At 26.6% G+C, this 20,298-nt stretch overlaps 1 protein-coding gene across 1 annotated transcript in view; it reads right to left on the bottom strand.

The window, feature by feature from the left end:
- LOC107067300 (ATP-binding cassette sub-family G member 1) overlaps window positions 1–17,664 on the bottom strand; it is a 32,290-nt gene extending 14,626 nt beyond the window's left edge. The window contains exons 1-2 of the mRNA XM_015322679.2: window positions 17,331–17,664; window positions 9,371–9,920 (exon numbers count right to left, since the gene is read on the bottom strand). Coding sequence (XP_015178165.1) covers window positions 9,371–9,614 — 244 coding nt within the window. The 5' untranslated portion in view covers window positions 9,615–9,920; window positions 17,331–17,664. The remainder of the gene's footprint in view (window positions 1–9,370; window positions 9,921–17,330) is intronic.
- Between the last annotated feature and the right edge of the window lie 2,634 nt (window positions 17,665–20,298).

Genomic DNA, 20,298 nt, shown 5'->3' with positions numbered 1-20,298 from the left:
TACTTAGCATTACGAATAATAATTTGTAATCATAGTCGAATGATTATTAAGTCTATATCATTATACTAAACTAACAATTAAATTGAAATTATATGAATCAATATTTCCTGTGATAATCGAGGGGTTCGTGGTGGGGATTGGAGTGGGGGATGAGGTAGGGGTTGCGGAGGGGGGGGGAAGGGAGGAATTTAATGATCTTTACAATTTCAACGCCATGTTATTTCTTTTTTCTTTTTTTTTTCTGTATCATTTGATTTAACAATAAACTATTATATATCTATATACATGTATGTAATAATAAATTAAATATAGGATTAGAGAAGTTTTTGATTGACATGTTTTGACAGAATAGTTATTACAGAATTACATTTCAAATGACTATTGTTTAAGCATTGAGAAAATGAAGATTAATAAGAGAGAGAGGGAGAGGGAGAGGGAGAGAGAGAGAGAGAAATAAATAAAGGTTATGTTTTGTAAAAAAAAAGAAAGAAAGAAAAGGTAAAGAAACGTGTAATAATATTGTAAAATAAAATAATATGATATTTGTGATATTACATTTGAAAAGTCGTTCATTTTAAATGACACATCCGTTTAAATTCTATTAATAAAACGCTTACGTCGGTTGTATATATGTATATATCATTCGTTGAGTACAGTTCAGGAAACAGTTAACGTTATACATTATACATTTGTATTGTATGTATATATATATATATATATATATATATGTATATGTATATATATATATATATGTATAATAATTGACAATGTATATTCTGTAGTCGAGGAAGGATTCGTAATACGAATTTCTTGTTAAATGAACGTTACGTGATTTTTGTTTTTAATGGGTATAACGTGATTTGGATTTTTTTTTCTTTCCTTTTCATTTTTCTTTTTTTTTCTTTGTTAAATGAAATATTGTTTGCATTATTGTAAAACAAGAAGATTTAACTGTTTCAAATACATTCATCAACAAATTGATTAAAACTTTTGTAGATAACTTATGAGATGCTATTATTATTTGTTTTGTAAATTGTTTGTAATATTAATTTAAAAATTGTTTGTAATGTAAACCAAAATATTATTGTGTAAACTTTAAATGATTTATTTTTTAATAAGTTTAATTCGAATAGAATTGTTTCTTTTATTTTGTTGTATTAAATGAAATATTGTTGAATTGTTGTAAAACAAGGTAAAACATAGGTTTATTAAATTGATAATAATATTTCAAGGTAATTTATGAGATAGCATGAGTTCAAATCGTTTGAGTTATGTAAATGTCAATTGTGTAGGCGAAAAAAAACTAGTATTCAGTTCTTTTCTTTATATTCTATTTTCTGGAAAGGAAAATTCTATTCAGAGATTAAAAGGAAAGATTTAGGAGGGTTATAAAACCATAAAACAAAAAACTTAAGAATTATTGGGACCTACTGGTGCGATGAAAACCTTTTGTGCAAGTGTCGGGTTCTTCGGATAGTTTCAGATTTCTATGAAAATCACGTGTGACACATAAGGAGAAACAATACTCCGTTACTTGAAACGAGGTTTCTTTATGCATGGTCTTTTACTGCGATCTTTGCTTAAAAACATAAGCTGTACCCATCGGTTAACTATATGGGGTGTACTCTTTTGCTATTGGTCAATAAGATTCATAATTTCCTTCCCTCTCCAAAAGGGGTGTAGCTCATTTCTGATATTAATATGTGGAAAGAAGTAAGAAAGTGTCCTTAGTGAGATTTTAGTCTGTATCAGTCCTTAGTCAGTCCTTAGTCCTCAGTTTTCAGTCTGTATCAGTCCTTAGTTAGTCCTTATGCTCAGTCTGTATCTACCCTTAGTTAGTCTGTCTGTATCTGTTCTTAGTCCTCAGTTTTCAGTCCGTATCAGTACTTAGTCAGTCCTTAGTGCTCAGTCTGTATCTACCCTTAGTTAGTCTGTCTGTATCAGTCCTTAGTTAGTCCTTAGTGCTCAGTCTGTATCTACCCTTAGTTAGTCTGTCTGTATCTGTTCTTAGTCCTCAGTTTTCAGTCTGTATCAGTCCTTAATTAGTCGTTAGTGCTCAGTCTGTATCAGTCCTTAGTCAGTCCTTAGTGCTCAGTCTGTATCTGTCCCTAATTAGTCTGTCTGTATCTGTCCTTAGTCCTCAGTTTTCAGTTTGTATCAGTCCTTAGTCAGTCCTTAGTGTTCAGTCTGTATCTGCCCTTAGTTAGTCTGTCTGTATCAGTCCTTAGTCAGTCCTTAGTGCTCAGTCTGTATCTGTCCTTAATTAGTCTGTCTGTATCAGTCCTTAGTCCTCAGTTTTAAGTTTGTATCAGTTCTTAGTCAGTCCTTAGTGTTCAGTCTGTATCTGCCCTTAGTTAGTCTGTCTGTATCAGTCCTTAGTTAGTCCTTAGTGCTCAGTCTATATCTGTCCTTAATTAGTCTGTCTGTATCTGTCCTTAGTCCTCAGTTTTCAGTCTGTATCAGTCCTTAGTGCTCAGTCTGTATCAGTCCTTAGTCAGTCCTTAGTGCTCAGTCTGTATCTGTCCCTAATTAGTCTGTCTGTATCTGTCCTTAGTCCTCAGTTTTCAGCCTGTATCAGTCCTTAGTCAGTAGATTTATTTTTTAATGAGTATAATAAGAATTTTTTCTTTTATTTTGTTTTCTCTGTTAAATGAAATGTTACATTGTTGTAATACAAGTTAAAAAATAAATTTATTAAATTGGTAATACTAGAAGGTAATTTATGAGATAGTATGAATCATCATCTATCATTTGAGTCTTGTAAACGTATAATGATTTATTTTTTAAAACTTATAATTCAAATAGGATTTTTCCTTTATTTTCTTCTATTAAATGAAATGTTGTTGCATGATTGTAAGACAAGTTAAAAAAATACATTCATTAAATTGATTAAAGCTTTTGAAAGGAAAATTCATGAGATGGTATGAATTAAAATCACTTGAATTTTGTAAATGTTAAATGATTTATTGTTATTATTTTTAATTTGAATAAAATTTTTTCTTTTATTTTTCCTGTATTAAATAAAATGTTGATTGCATTACTGTAAAACAAGTTATTGTAAAAGAAGTAAAAAAAAAAAATACATTCATGAAATTGATTAAAGCTTAGGAAGGAAATTTATGAGATGGTATGAATCATCTATCATTTGAATTTTGTAAATGTTCAATGATTTATTTTCAATACTTATAATTTGAATTTGTAAAACAAGTTAAAAAACAGATTTATTCAATTGATAATACTTGAAAGATATTTTTGAGATAGTATGAGTTAAAATCGTTTGAGTTTTGTTAACGTTTAATGATTTATTTTTATTACTTATAATTAGAAATGAATTTTTTCTTTTCTTTTCCTGTATTATATGAAAAATTGTTGAATTGTTGTAAAATGGTGTTTCTGCGAATGATAAGTGCAACACACCTTTCATGGAGTTTTTTTTTTTGCACTCTTTGCAATTGTTTAACGTATCTATTGGATTTTTCTCTCAATATTACCTTTAAAAGGTTCATTAAAGTCGGAAATACGTCCCCTGCACTCGGTTCATCTTTTAAGATTGTATCTCCAGAACGGAATTTTCCAAACCTATTTCTGACTGCCCTATTAGTTATCAGTCCTGCACTGTATACGCTGTATATTTTTTCAGTTGTCACCTTAGTGCTATGGCCTTGTTTCAATTCCTAAAGCGTTACATGTTGAATATGCACTTTTGGAAGTGAAAACTTCTTTAGAATGGGTGTGATTTGAAACAATGCAACGGAGCGGTAGGCGGCTATGTAACGGAGCGGTGGGAGGCGATGAAATGGCCGTGATACTAAATAAGAAGAGAATACAATTATCCTACATCAGATATTTTTATTTTGTATTCGTCTCATTCTCTCGAAACTTAATTTTATTGAAGATTTCACTTCTAACACGTGTGATCTTTACTATCCATTTTAGTGGTTAAGAAAAACGGTTAAATGTAACATTGACTGCATAAAAAAGTTAACAGAAGACTAAACTGAATCCTCATCTATACAGTAATATCGAAAATTCGTTTGTTTCGGTGACTTATAGTAGGTAAATACGAAAAATAGATTCTACATAGCCGCATCGGAAGTTACTTATGACTCGATCTAATAATAAAAATATAAATAAAAGATAATATATAAATCTTAATATATATATAAATTACGTGTTACGTTGTTTGTTCGCAATGGACTCCTAAACTACTGAACCGATTTTAATCAAACTTTGCACAATGTGTTCAGTTTCATCCAACTTGAAAGATAGGATAGTTTATATCTCAATTTACATTCGCAATATTATTTTATTGCGAATTATTTGTTTATTAACAACGCGTAACTGTGCACCCCTAGTATATTAATAGTAGATGATCTCATTGAAATATTGTAGAAGAGACAAGTAATCAAAAAAAATGATGCATCAGAATTATATAAAAGTTTAAATACAGTTAATAATAAAGTTCTATTAATAAAAAAAAAAGAAAATCGATTGAACTTTTTTCTACGTTACGTCATTTATTTCCTAATAATTAACTAGTTATAAAATTTTATTGACTTTAGTAATCGATTAAAATTGTTTGTTCATTTATGATGATAATTTGTTCCTTTTTTTCTTTTTTTTTTTTTTTTTTTTTATCCATAAAATATTATTTTTATCCATCCAATTCAATACTAATTTATACAAAGTTAATAAACCTTTTTTTTCTTTTTTTTTTGTTTGCAGCTCGTAGTTGCATAAAACTGAACTACGATACGCAAATGATCATTTTATGATAGTAAAAGATGAGTTTGTTCATCGAGTATCAATGTACACTTGATAAAAGTAATAATATTAATCAATATTTTATCATCAATCCTTTCATCATAATTTACACACTAAAATGTAACATGTTAATAATAATTTTTTGTTTGTTTGTTTGTTTTTTTTTATTCTTTGTATTTTTTCGTTTACATCAGATATATTTTCGTGCAGTGAACTTTTTGTAATCAGTCACGCGTAACCAGAGTGATTTTTTTGTTAAAACTTTGAACTAGTTTGTTTTTTTCAAGACTGTAAATTTTGTTCTCGTTTTCTTACATTTTCAAATTACATTGATACGCAAATTTATTCAGTTTTCTTTTTTCTTCTTATTACATCGCAGTTTTATTCTTTTTTTCCTTCTTATCGCATGAGTCAGATTTATACAGTGTAGCACGTTTCAAAAATGCAAAATTTTAACAGCGTTGTCACGTTTTCTTCATTATTTATCAAAATATTATCAAAACTGGGGCCCCCCACCCTTTCACTTTTTCCTTTTTATTATTGTACATTTTTTTGTTTTTTTGTTTAATTAATGACATTAATTTCTTACATAACTTGATTTATTACGAAACGTAATTATATTCAACGAAAAGGTCAATAAAAAAAAAAGAACCATAAAGAAAACAAATTAGGTCAATTCAAAGAAAGAGTGACATCTCTTATGGGAGAAAATGTGAAAAAGAAAGTGTCCAGCCTTTTCTATAAATAATAGTTTCAAAAAACCCTTCCAGAATGGCGCTGATGTAGACAGAAGGTATGGCATGAATATAGCAATTGTAAACGAATTGAAGTATGCCGAGTTATGTAATAATGTAGTAAATATAACCTTAAAGAATTATTATGAGAAAACGTGTAACCAGAGTGATTTTAATTCGTCAACTGTAAAATAGTACGTTTATTGATTTTGTAATCATTTAATTTGATGAATAAGTATGTGAATAACGAGAACAGTTATGGGTAAAATTTGTCTTGTGAAATTTGTGTTTCTCGTTTATTTCTCAATCCTACTCTAATAATATTTGACGTTTCCATTAAAATTTACCCTCTAGGTACTGTGGCGCCACCCTAATTGAATGCATTTCGACGGACACTTTTTCATATACAGTGATGTTACTACTCCTTATCTCTACTCTCCATAGATAAAACATAAAATATTCAAATAAAATATATAATGTAATATTAAAACAATTATATAGAATATTTAGAAAATATAACAAATTGTACCTATTTCAATGGAATGATTATTATTGATAGTTATCAACGATGTTATCAAATTAACCATTAATTAATTCTATATCTTGCTTTTATACAATCATGCATTAATTCTGTATATCAATTTCATATTTGTAATAAACATTTGTGTACATAAATAAGAAGCCATTAATCTGTTTAAATTCCAACGGGCTTATTATTATTTTGTTTTTCCTTATTCTTTTCTTTTTAATAGAAAAATAATGTAAAATAATAAGTTCAAAGTATATTCCTGTCGCATTGTTTCAAATCGTTCGTTAAAACAAAAAGAAAAAGAAAAAGAAAAAGAAAATACATAAATGAAATGAGTAGAAGAAGAAGAAGAAGTGGGGATGAGAAGAAGGGGGCGGGAGTGGAGGGGAGAGGAGAGGAGAAGGGGAGAAGAAAAGATAGAAAATAAAAATATTATGAGAAAAGAATAATAGAAATAAAAATAGAAAGAAAGAGAAAGAGAAGAGAGAGAGAGAGAGAGAGAGAGAGAGAGAGAGAGAGATGATAAGTGTGACGTAAACAGAACTATAACTCATGCATGTAATACCCTAGTCAAGTTTCATGCGATGACCTTTTTCCAACTATACATACTAACCTAACTAAAAGAAAGTATAATCATCTATCTATCTGTTATATTACTTTCTCGTGATAATTTCTAAGAGAAGAATTAACAGAAAATGAATAATAAAAAAAAAAAAAAAAAAAAAAAAAATAAGACAATTCTACACCAATTAAATAGTTCGTTGTTTGAATTAAATATTAGTTTTTCTTTTTTTTTCTTCATTATTATTATTATTATTATTAATGTTGTTGTTAAAAATATACGCATTTTGATGAAATATTTTCCATAAGTTTTATACGTGAGTTCGTCGAACACACACAAACACACACGACGACGACGACGACGACGACGACGATACGCGCGAGTACACACATACACATATAAATATACACTAATCGTTGAGATTTTTTTTATGAAATATCACTATATATATATATACGCGAGTATTATAAACAGTTACAAAGGAAGTAGAGAAAGAAAGAAAAAAAATATAATATTATAAATATTAACAGTGTATTGTTCTTTTTCTTTTGTTTTTTATTTTCCATGTCCTCAATTATGCAAAGAAAAATGTAAAACGTAAAACGCGTAAAACGTAATTGGTGTATATATATATATATGTGTGTGTGTGTGTCTGTGTGTGGTTTGTGTACTAATTAAATAGATTTCTCGTATATAAAATGAGAAAAAATTCATTATTTCTTATATCGGTTTTGTGTAATTTCAACTGCATAATATTTTTCTTATATTTATTATTATTATTATTATTATTATTATTATTATTATTATTATTATTATTATTATTATATTATTATTATTACAGTGAATGGAAATAATAATCGTCCACACGAGTTTCTAATATTTTAAATGAAACGAAGAGAAACAAATGAGATTAAATAAGTTGCGCAATAAAATATATGACTAAAAGAACAAATCATTGTAGTTATTATTATTATTATTATTATTATTATTATTATTATTATTATTATTATTATTATTAATCTAATATAATATAAGTAATGGAAAAATACGCTTTAAAAAAACAAACAAACAAACAAACAAACAAACAAAGTGAAAACAAAGAATATTATTTGTAAATCGTTCACGTATTATTGTTAACATGAAAAAACATTCGTTAAGAATAAAATATAAATAAATAAATATATATCATAAATAAATATAAATAATAATAAAAAAAAAACAATATGTATTAAATATCGTTGATTAAATGTTCATATAAAATGAAAATACTATATACATAACTGTATATATAATACTATTATATACTATTATACAGTTGTATGTACAAGCATGTATTATACAAACTGTATATACTATTATACAGTAATACTATTTAACAGTATAACTGCATATATTATTATACAGTAATACTATTATAAAGTATAAGTGTATATATTATTATACAGTAATACTATTATACAGTATAACTGTATATACAAACATAATATACATCATATTTTGTATATAATGTATACAAAATAAATATTAATTATAATAATTAATTAGAAAATAAATAAATATTAACACTAGATATACATGATCAGTCATTTTGATTGGTCGTGCCATTTTTCAATTCAAAATGTCTACTTCATGTAACATTTGGCTTCTGTAAATAATAAAACGTTTTGTTATTTAAAAATATCTAGAAAATTATTTATCTAATAAAATTATTATTGTTAAACATTTTTTGTTATTTTGTAAGAGTAAATAAAGACTGGAAGCAAAACTCAAAAAGCATTTTTTTCTGTATACACCAGTCATTTTGACTAGTGTGGTAGAAATAGATATTCTGAAAATGTTGGTATATATCTACTGTTAATATATTTATTAATATATTAATATAAATATATTATTATATATATATTAATTAATATATAATTGTTTAAAAAAATCATTAACTATTTATTTTTAACTCCGATTGTATTTTTATATGATATATATATATATATTACATTTTCTAATTATATTAATATATAATTATTATACATTTTTTTCTAACATTCCAATTATTAACACGTTAATAATTGAATATAATAATAACAATAACAATAATAATAATAGTAATAAATTAATCATAATGCGAACCAAATGTTAACCTACAAACACTATCAATGAACTTAATGCTATTAAAAGAGTGGGGAGTAGTGGAGTAAGAGTGGGGGTTAGAAGAAGTGGGGATGAACCAAATCTACAATAGATTGCAACGAATTATAAATATGATAAATAATGAAAAGTTTGAATAATTATCATTGACATTATTACGAAATATTTATCACGTCATTTCATAATTTAAATAAATATACTTATTTAATAATAATAATAATAATAATAATAATAATGATAATAATTATATATAAATATTCAGTACGTAATGGTACATGTAAATTAATTGCATGGTTTAATGAATAAAGGAAAAAAAAGATTTAAAAAAAAAAAAAAGATACAAAATGGAGTTGATCTTCGATAAGTGTCTCCTTGATCTTTGTCAAGGTTAACTACGATGACTTTTAATAAAAATAAATACAGATGACCAATTTCAATGTATATTAGTGTGTTCCTCTGTGTGTGTGTGTGTGTGTGTAATTGCTTCCTTTTTAAAAATAATATTAAATTAAAATGATACAAAAAGAAAAAAAATATGAAAAAAATGTCTAATGTATAATTAGAAAAAAAAAAAAAAATAGGAAAAAGAACAAAAAAACAAGAAGCAGTAAATTGATTGAATTAAAATTTACTACTTACTAATTGCAAACTTCTTGAGATTCCATTCCTTGACGCGAAATTTAATGTCCTTGAAGATTAGATCAATTTCCGGTCTCCTTGGAAACGAACAATTTTTTTCTAATTTGTATGTGGCGGGGGGTGGTAATGTGTCGGATGTAGCCATATTAATTGCTTCAACATTTGTTTGACTTTTATTATCAGTTTGACAACAACTCAAGGAAGATTTTGACGGTGAATAATTTGACGAATTGCAACTTGTCATCGTGAATTTGATTGGTTTGTTTTTCTTTATTTTATTTTATTTTATTTTATATATATATTTATATTTTTGTTTTTTTCTTGTTCTATTATTATTATTATTATTTGTTGTTGTTCTTCTTCTTTTCTGTATTTTGTTTTTGTTGTTATTTTTCTTATTGTTTAATTTGTTATCTTTTATTTTGTTTTCCTTCAATTTGTCAAATAAAATTTATTTATTTATTTTTTTTCTTCTTCTTATATTTCAAGAGACAAATCCTTCATGGTTTCTTCTTTTGTTTTGTTTTTTGTTTTTTCCTTCGTATTTTCCCTGTAAAGAAGAAAAACAAAATTCGATCGATTAGGTAAACTGCAATTTTTTTTTTTTATTTTTTTTTTGTTTTTTTTTTTTTGGCGTCGTAAAAAGAAAATTTATTTTATATTTGTTAATTAAATTTGTTTGTTTTTTTTTTTTTATCCTTTCGATTTTAACACAATAATAATTCGAATTGTTAAAGGTTAAAGTCTTCTTCTTCTTCTTCTTCTTTTTCTTTATGGATAAACACCATGACGCGACAGGAACTACATGAGTTGAATTGACTTAAGTAGTGGTGGGGAGTGATCGAAGAGGGGAGGGGAGGAGAGGGGAGGGGGAGTCTATGAAACTTTCAACTTCAGACCTTTCACCGACGGATGATGACCACATTTTTTTTAAATGTCTCCCTCGACAATTATGTTTGTTGAAATGTTTTCTTGGGTTTATTTTTTTTAAACAAATAATATTCAAAAATCGTAAAGATCAAAAATGCAGCAGAAAAAATAAAAGATAAAACAAAATGCAGGAATTTCAGCAGAATTTTTTTTTGTTTTTTTTTTTTTGAAAACTTGCCTTACAATTATTCACACAACAAATGATTTTTATTTTTTTATTTTTGATTTAGTATTAACAAATTGTATTGTTTCGTTTGAATTAATTATTTGTTTAACCCCCCTTCCCCTCTACACCCTCCTACTACCCTAGTTTTCTTCCCAACATTATTTTTGCATTTTTATTTTATTTTATTTTATTTTATTTTATTTTTGTTGTTGTAAAAAACCAAAAGTTTCTTTTGATCCTTTCTCGAGGATATTAAAAACGATATTCCTTTTATTGGATATCCTGTTTGTAAATTGACATATTTTATTACTGTAAATTATTTTTTTAATTTTTTATTTTTTTTTTATTTCACACTAGTGTGTATATACGTGTTGTACGTGATTAATTATTCATTGTATAATAATAAGCTTGTTTTTTTTTTTTTTTTTTTTTTATATTAACATAATGCATACATTTTGCACACACTTATGTTTGTCTAACAGTTGAATAAAAAATTCACATTGTGAATTATAACTCGGATTTTATTTTATTATAAGACAGTCAAAATATTGTTTTTAACAAAAAAAAAAAAAAAAAAAAAACAATGTTCAATCAATTCGAGGTTATAAATAAACGTGATTATATATTATTTAGTTAATGTGATTAATTTTTAAAAATAGTCAATTTAGACAATAATTTATACAATTAAATTTATTATTATTATTATTATTATTATTATTTAATAAAAATTTTTTTAATGATTTATTATGCATTGGTAGAATATTTTTTGTTTGATTTTTAAAAATAAATATAATACACTCTCACAATGAATTATAAGAAAAAAAACTAATCTACAAATCTCATGGTCAGACACATTTAAATTTATTATAATATTTTTAATATTATATAACAATTTAAAAAAATATATATATATTATTAACATTTGATTATTTGAATAATAATTTCAATGATTTATTTATGCTTCTGTAGAATTTTTGAAAAAAAAAAAATAAAAAAAATAGAAAATACGCATTCAAATGAATTCTAAGAAGAAAATCTGTCAGACACATTTAACAAACATTTATTTTCATACTATTGAATATTATTAATATTTAACAAAATTTTGATTTATAATAATCTTGTAATTTTTACTTAATTGTTAATATTGCAAAAAATATCGAATCTGTAACGAATTAAAATGTTTTCTCCTTTATATTGCATAATAATAGTTTTTCATTCGAGGTGTTCGAATGTATATACTGCACTTTGAATAAATTAAATTGATATGACATAATAATAATAATAATAATATATATTTCTGTTCGTTCATTTTTCTTTCAGTTTCTTTTTCCCTTTTTTTTTTTTTGTTTTGTAGATAGAAATAGGAACGATTGCTTGATATGCAATTGACAATAATTGATAGAAAAAGGTTGTATGAATTAATTTTGTCAATTAACCATAAATATCATCATCTAACTTTCATGTGTACTGATTAATTGTCTTTGAATATCTTTTGAACGCTTCATTTAATCGCCAAAACATAAGACACCATTTTTATACAGCCCTTAATTTCCTAGAAAAATTTCTATTGCTAATTTAATAATAATCATTTATTGTCGTGTTATATAAAATTCATAAACAAAGATGAAATTTGTCTGAAAATAAATCAAAATTAAATCTTCAATATCATTCAAATGGTGAGGTTTATGAAAAAAATCGAAGATACCTTTTTTGTAGAGCATTCAATTTCCTACAAAATTTGTCTTGAACATTTTTCTGTACAATCAATAAATAATGAGTTATGAATTTTATTCTATTGGACTGAGAGAAAAAAAAATAATAAAAAAAACTACGATGCGGAGGGGATCTTCCTATTAAAAAATGAAGAGGTCATATTTGGTGAAGAATTTTTTTTTCAGGTCTCTAGCAACCCATTTTTCCGTGGCACTTGTAAAAGAAAAAAATAATGGATTTTTTTGACCCATCCTAATATATATATATATATATTGAAAACAATGTTAATACAACTCAGAACTATTTGCATATTCTTATCTAGTAGTGACTTATTTTACTTTTTTTTTTTATATTTATTATCTTCATTAACGATCATTTGAAAAGATAATATTCTCTGACTGTGATTTACGAGTGTGTTACAGAATAAATTAATTTATGGTAGTAAGTATTTTCTATAATTTATTGTTTAATTAATTAGAAATGTTCCTCTTTTTTTTTTATTATTATTATTAGTTTTGTATTGTATATTATTACAGTTTGATATTATCAAAATTTGCAATGTTAAATTTGTTATAAAATAATTGAGAAATAGGATGATTTTGTCAACAAAAATTATTGATCACGATTATTATTACGTGGAAAATTTTTTCAACACGATTTGTGTTTTTTTTCTTTCTCTCTGTTTTTCTTTTTCTTATTCTGTTTCCTTTTTTAAAACAACATTTTTCTTTGTAATTAATTTGATTGTGTTATCTATCATTGGACGAGTCATTATGTTGATTATTTCATACATTAATATGTTTCTATTAATATGTTTCTGTTTCATTATTTTCTAGTTTAAAGCTGTGCTATTTTATTAAATCTTTTTTTTTTTTTTTGTAATTTTCTACAAACCCCCCATCCCTCCCCCTCTTCGTTTAACGATAAACAACACGTTTTTTTTATGATTAAAAATAATACAAAAATTAATTCATTTTAATAATCATGTTTATTGTTCATTGCATTTATATTTGACAATGAAATTTATATTAATGAATTAAATGAAATATTTTGTAATGGAGCACGGCATGGCTCAGTCGGTAGAGCGCTCGACTCCCGCCCGGAATTCGCGAGTTCGAGTCCCCGCTCTCCGACATCGAACGAGGGGGGCATGCCCTGTGCTCGTCGTCGTGGCTTTGGGCTCGCGGGCGTCAGAAATGATGCCATTTGGGACCACCGTTAACATTCAATGTGATGGGCTTTGTTGGGGGGACCCGGATGTGCTGCACTTCGCACGGAGGACGTGTGGGTGCCCACGGGACCACTACAATGATAGGTGCTCCCCCGCAAGGGGCGCCCAGGCTGGCTTTAGGCTCGCGGGCGTCAGAAATGATCCCATTTGGGACCACCGCCAACATTCAATGTGATGGGCTTTGGGGGGAACCGTACTGTGCTGCACTTCGCACGGAGGACGTGGGTGCCCACGGGACCACTACAATGATAGGTGCTCCCCCGCAAGGGGCGCCCAGGCTGACTTTGGGCTCGCGGGCGTCAGAAATGATGCCATTTGGGACCACCGCCAACATTCAATGTGATGGGCTTTGGGGGGACCGTACTGTGCTGCACTTCGCACGGAGGACGTGGGTGCCCACGGGACCACTACAATGATAGGTGCTCCCCCGCAAGGGGGGGCGCCCAGGCACAATGGTTCAAGGAACTGAGCGCCCGGGTAACAAACCACACGAAAAAAAAAATATTTTATAATAAATATTATTAAATATTAATATTTCTACTTTAAATATTAATATATTATATATTACTATTATATTAATATTACTAATATATATTATTATATCGTTTTTAGCATGCTTGCGATTAGTATTATTATTTGATGATAATTATTTTACGTTACATTAATTGTATATTATTATTTAATAACGTTATAATATTTGTAATAAAATCGTTAATTTTTCTTCAACATAATTTAGAACGTTTAATTAAAACATATATTAAATTTCTATTATAAAAAAAAAAAGAAAAAAAAAATCATTTCGATAACGGGTTCTGTAATTAAAATACTTTGAACAGTTGTTGATAACACATCGAGAAAAAGATTTTAAAAAATTATTTATTAGGTTTAGTCTGATTTAATTAGAAAAATGAAACTTGAAAAAAAACAGAAAAGAAAAATAAATGATAGAAACGAAAAAGAAAAAAAAATTTAAGCAAAAGGAAAAAAAAAACAATTTTATAAGAAAATGATCATCGATCTTTCAAATAATTATCGTCAAAATGTCGTCGTTTTTTAATCTCTTCTTTAATTTTCTCTTTTATATAAATTCGATACGCAATATGCATGTAAGAACATTTACTCGACACAACTAGAAAGTTCATTTCAAATAAAAAAAAAAGAACGACCATTACCACAACTACTCTTTGTAACAATTTACCACGAAGTATCGTAAAAAAGGAAAAAAAAAACTAGATTTATAATTTTGAAATTTTAAATATTTAAAATTGACCGTTAAGATAACGAACAAAAATGATATTCTAATATTAAACTTTGTTGATCAATAGTTTGTACAAAATTATAAATTATAAATTATAAATTATAAATAAACTAAGAAAATATATTGTTCATTATCCAATTGTTTAAAATCTCATTCTATAATTTATTATTATATATGTACTTATATATTATTTTTTTTAAAGTTACCACGAAGTATAGGAGAAAGAAAGAAACTAGATTTATAATTTTGAAATTTGGAATATTTAAAATTGACCGTTAAGATAACGAACAAAAATGATATTCAAATATTAAGCCTTGTTTTATCAATAATTTGTACAAAATTGTTAATTTATCGCAAAAAAGGAAAGAAACTAGATTTATAATTTTGAAATTTTGAATATTTAAAATTGACCGTTAAGTTAACGAACAAAAATGATATTCAAATATGAAACCTTGTTTTATCAATAATTTGTACAAAATTATAAATTATAAGTGTTATTTTGTTTTTTTTTTTGTAAGAAAGTTTGGTTAGGTTTATAATATTAAACAGTATAGTTTATTATACTTGATAATATAAAGGGAGTAAATAAAAAATATATTGAATGATATTGACTATGAAATATAACACATGTTTGCATATCAATGATCTACGCAATATTTTTTTTATTATCCCTTTCCAATATATACACGACAAGATAATATTAATTACAATAATTATAGTAAACTTTGATAAGATAAAAAAAAAAGCATAGAGCACAGACACACAAACACACATACAAACATACACAATAGATTGATCTTCATCAAGATTTCTTGTAAAGTGAGAAAATATTAATAGTTGTGGACGTTTCTCCTAATGATTTTGTAATCGTGTTTGTTTCGTTTGTTTTTTTTTCTTTTACAAATAAGATTCGTGTTATGGTAATGAAAAGCTAAGAAAAAAAATCATAAAAGGTAACGTAAAATCATAATTAAGTAGTTTGTAAAATAGTACAGTACAAATAATAAATAATATTTTTTATTCTCTTTTTATTTTTACGTGACGTAATATCACCAATTCAGGGACGAATCTATGGCTCTTAAAACAGAGGGGAGAAACAGGGGGAAATTGTTCGAAGACAAAAAAACTGGTCGTCTCGACATTTGTTTCATTTATTATTTTGATAATTTTAATTAAATTATTATTCTTAATTATACTAGAAAATCTCTGGCAGGAGCGTGGTGTAGCAATTCGACCTATCTACTGTAATTTTGAATTTAGCCACCAGATAGCGTATTCAAGTGCTACAGATCCCACTACGTAGCATAGCAATTTGACTTATTTACTCTAATTTTGAATTTAGCCACCAGATAGCGTATTCAAGTGCTACAGATCCCACTACGTAGCATAGCAATTTGACTTATTTACTCTAATTTTGAATTTAGCCACCAGATAGCGTATTCAAGTGCTACAGATCCCACTACATAGCATAGCAATTTGACTTATTTACTCTAATTTTGAATTTAGCCACCAGATAGCGTATTCAAGTGCTACAGATCCCACTACGTAGCATAGCAATTTGACCTATCTACTCTAATTTTGTATTTAGCCACCAGATAGCGTATTCAAGTGCTACAGATCTTAAAATAGTTTTTCTTTTTTTTTGGCGTGAATCGAATTATTAGGAATTCTATTTCAATTAAAAATATCAAATAATAAATGTTCATATAATATAAATTGTTTTTGTAATTTCTGTGTTTTTTCTTTTTTTTTTTTTATATAACCAATTTTTTTCATCATTTATATAATATAGGGTTGTACTATAAAATTATAATTAACATGGAATAGCGAAACATTCGTATTTCGCCATTAATGCAATGTCCAACTGATCAATCAAATTTCTCATTATTATTATTATTATTATTATAATAATTATTATTAATTAGCATTAGAAGTTCGTAAGTTCATTGCGGCAAATACGAAATCCCGCCAGTGTGTTTTTTCATAAGTGTGTAATTTAATTTTACCCCCCCCCTCTCCCCCCAATATAATTATATTCCATTTTTTTTTGTATTTGTCATTTTTCTTCACGGAATAATTTTCAAAGATAAAATGGAATACCTAAAGAGAGAAAAAAATATACATACATATTAAATAGAATAAAAAAAAAAAAAAAGAAATGTTTTGTTACAATAATACATGTGTATTTATTTGTGTGTTGGAGAATACACAAGAAGACCGATATTATAGATTATGAATTAACATACATTCGTCGTGTTTAATTTTATTGATATAATTTAATACGTAGAAGAGAAAAGAAATATGAACACACCGTTTTTCATCATCATAATAATCAAGCAAATGTTTTACTTTCTAAAATTGCGAACAACTATACGAAATATGACAGATATATATATATGTGTTATCAAAGTTTTAATTATACGTTTGCAAAAATAGGTTAGAAGGTTAGAATAATATTTAAAGGGGACCGATTACTACGTTAATCAAGTTAACGTTCAGCGAATTACTACGTTGTTAAATATTGATATATGTTCTATGCGAATAAAATTATATTAATCAATGACACATGTATGAACATTATATTTTAGAAATTACATATATATATATATATATATATATATATGTATGTATATATGTATATGAATAAATATTTATTACATACCAATTATAACTATTGAAAAATATATCATACGATGGATATTGCCAAATAGATTCCGTCAGCCAATGAACAAGTAGCCAACAACAACACTTTAAATAAAACTAATTATACCGTGATAAAAAAAAATAAATAAAAAAAATATACAGAAACGTCACTTGACGAGATATTTTTGATTGTATTTTTATTGTTTGTTTGTTTTGTTTTTTCTCTCTCTAATTTTTTGATCAACACAACAACGATCCGTCCATCATTGTCGAAACATCATAGTGAACTGTAGACAACGGTAAAAATCGTTTTTACGTTCTCCTCACTGTTCACACCCGACTAACCACCACCATCACCAGTTACCACTGTAAATCCGCATGCCCCACATATACATACACATTCTATTTCTTTCTGTCCTATTGCGCATGCGCTCGTGTATGATCAAATTGCCGCGATCATTTCATTGGTCAATTTCAAATTATACGCGAATCGTATGCGCAACTCGAGATATCGTTTCACATTTCGCGCCATAATCGATAAGATACTACACTTTTTTTCTCTTTCTTTCTTTTCTTTATTTCTTTTTCTTTTTCTTTTTTTTTACCATTGATAATCGATCATATTCCATATCATATTTCTTTTATCTTTTCTTTTTTCTTTTTTGTATGTTTGTTCTAACTGGTGTCACATGATCGTACTGCGATACGCATTACGCTTGATTTAGTTAAAAAAAAAAAAAAAATATATCTAATAACTTTGATTACGTGTAATTTTAATCCATTTACTGTCGCAATTCACGTATTTTGATTTTATAAATGAATTGTGTGTGTTTTGTAAAATTCAAGAGTTTGTCTTCTGTTTAATATTTTCGTGATAATTTATAATGTGTTGATTTCATTCTTTGATTATACGATTATTCATCCGATCTTTCTTTCGTCATGTATTACTTCTATGACGAAATTAGCAACGTTATACAAGTGTTTTGGATGAATCATGTAAGCAAATAGTGGTTCCATCCTATCTAGAAGAAAAATAACTAACAAGTATTAGAAAAGTTGATAATAGATTGCACTTTAACCATCTATCGATAATACAGTTTACTACAATTACCCCTGTCGGAAATGTAGTTTTGATTGTTATCGAAAGTTTTATATGAAAACTCATAGATGTCATAATTGTCGATAATACAGTTTACTGTAACCACCTGTTGGCAATGTAGTCTTGTTTATTATTAAAAATTTGAAAGAAAAACTCATAGATGGCTTAATTGTCGATAATACAGTTTACTGTAACCACCTGTTGGTAATGTAGTCTTGTTTATTATTAAAAATTTGAAAGAAAAACTCATAGGTGGCTTAATTGTCGCTAATACAGTTTACTGTAACCACCTGTTGGTAATGTAGTTTTGTTTATTATTAAAAGTTTGAAAGAAAAACTCAGAGATGGCCTAATTGTCGGTAATATAGTTTCCTTTATTTCAATCTTTTTTCACATTTTAATTATATTCCATTAAAATGAATCATTTATTCAAATAAAAAAAAAAAAAACCATTATTTAAATAAGATCGAATAAATATTAGACGAATACGAATGAAAACATTCAAATTTATCGTAATACAAATGTTTTAATTAAATTGTTACAAAAAAATTATGTTAAATAATTTTATCATCATTCAAGATAATAATATTCGATATTCATTTTATTATAATAAAATTATAATAAAAAAAAAAAAAAGAATAAAACAAACAAACTAGAAGAAAGAATAAAGAAGATGAAGATGAATGAGTAAGTGAAATAAATCGATCAACTTTTGAAACACGTCGTCGTTTCAATCGCTTGAACATTGCCCTTTTGAATCATTCTACGAACAAATGATAAGAAAACAAACTGTTTCGTTGTATTCTCGATCTACTTGCTTGCTTGCTTGAGTTTCAATCTAATCCATAATACGGGATCGTACTTAAATCAAAGTAAAAAAAACAAAATAATGCAAAAAAATAATATAATTATCTTATCACCTTCTTCTAATAATATCGTTACATTTAATTGTTATATTATTAAAAAAAAAAAAAAAAAAAAAAAATTACTAAATAATATATGTAATTAAACTAATTATAATCGAACGAGATACACGCGATTACAAATGTACATAAAACTCGTGTATAAATATAACATACTTATATTAAGACATTAAATTACGAGATGAACAATTAATGCGAGATTAATTTCAAAATAGAATAAATAGAAATAAATGGTACATAAAAATAGATAGAAAAAAAAAAAAAAGAAAAAATGACCATCCAGTTGTCCAAAATTTCTTACACTTTAATACGTATAGGTATACGATTATCATCGTCATCGATATCGTAAGAATGTAGAAATGAAATTGGGACAAGATGTGAGTAAAGATGGATGTGTGAATAATGTAAACCACAAAATGTTAGAACAAACGAAACAAAACGAGAAATAAAAATACAAAAAAAAAGAATAAGACTCGAAAAATAAAAAATATCAGCAACATTGATGACGATTATTATTAATATTATTATATATTACACAATTGGGGGAGAAAGGGGGAGAGGGGCAGGTGGGGAGGGGGGGGGGGGGAATGTTCAAGGAAATTGTAATGATATCGATTAAAAAAAAAAAAAAAAAAAAAAAAAAACCAAAAAAATTTATGAAACGTAATGAGAGGAAACATTTTTTTTTTTTTCTCTCAATGATTTGTCTTGTTCAAAGAAGAAAAAAAAAGGAGAAAAAAAAAAGAAGAAAAAAAAACCAATACAACAAAAAACACGAAAACAACGATGATATTGATGATGATGATGATGATGAAAAAAAAAAAAAAATTCAGAACAAAAAAAAAAATGATTCGAAGATAATAATGGACTATGTGTGCCAAGTAATGCGTCAAGTCCGGGTACAAAGTTTTAAAGTGATTTGTAAGAAGAGAGTGGGGCAGGTTGGGGAGGGAGGGAGGGGGGAG

The sequence above is a fragment of the Polistes dominula genome, unplaced genomic scaffold (genome assembly GCF_049000335.1).
Source record: "Polistes dominula isolate Pdom_NZ unplaced genomic scaffold, Pdom_raw_medaka contig_75, whole genome shotgun sequence".
Lineage (NCBI taxonomy): Eukaryota > Metazoa > Arthropoda > Insecta > Hymenoptera > Vespidae > Polistes > Polistes dominula.
This window is presented reverse-complemented; position numbering and strand designations above follow the sequence as displayed.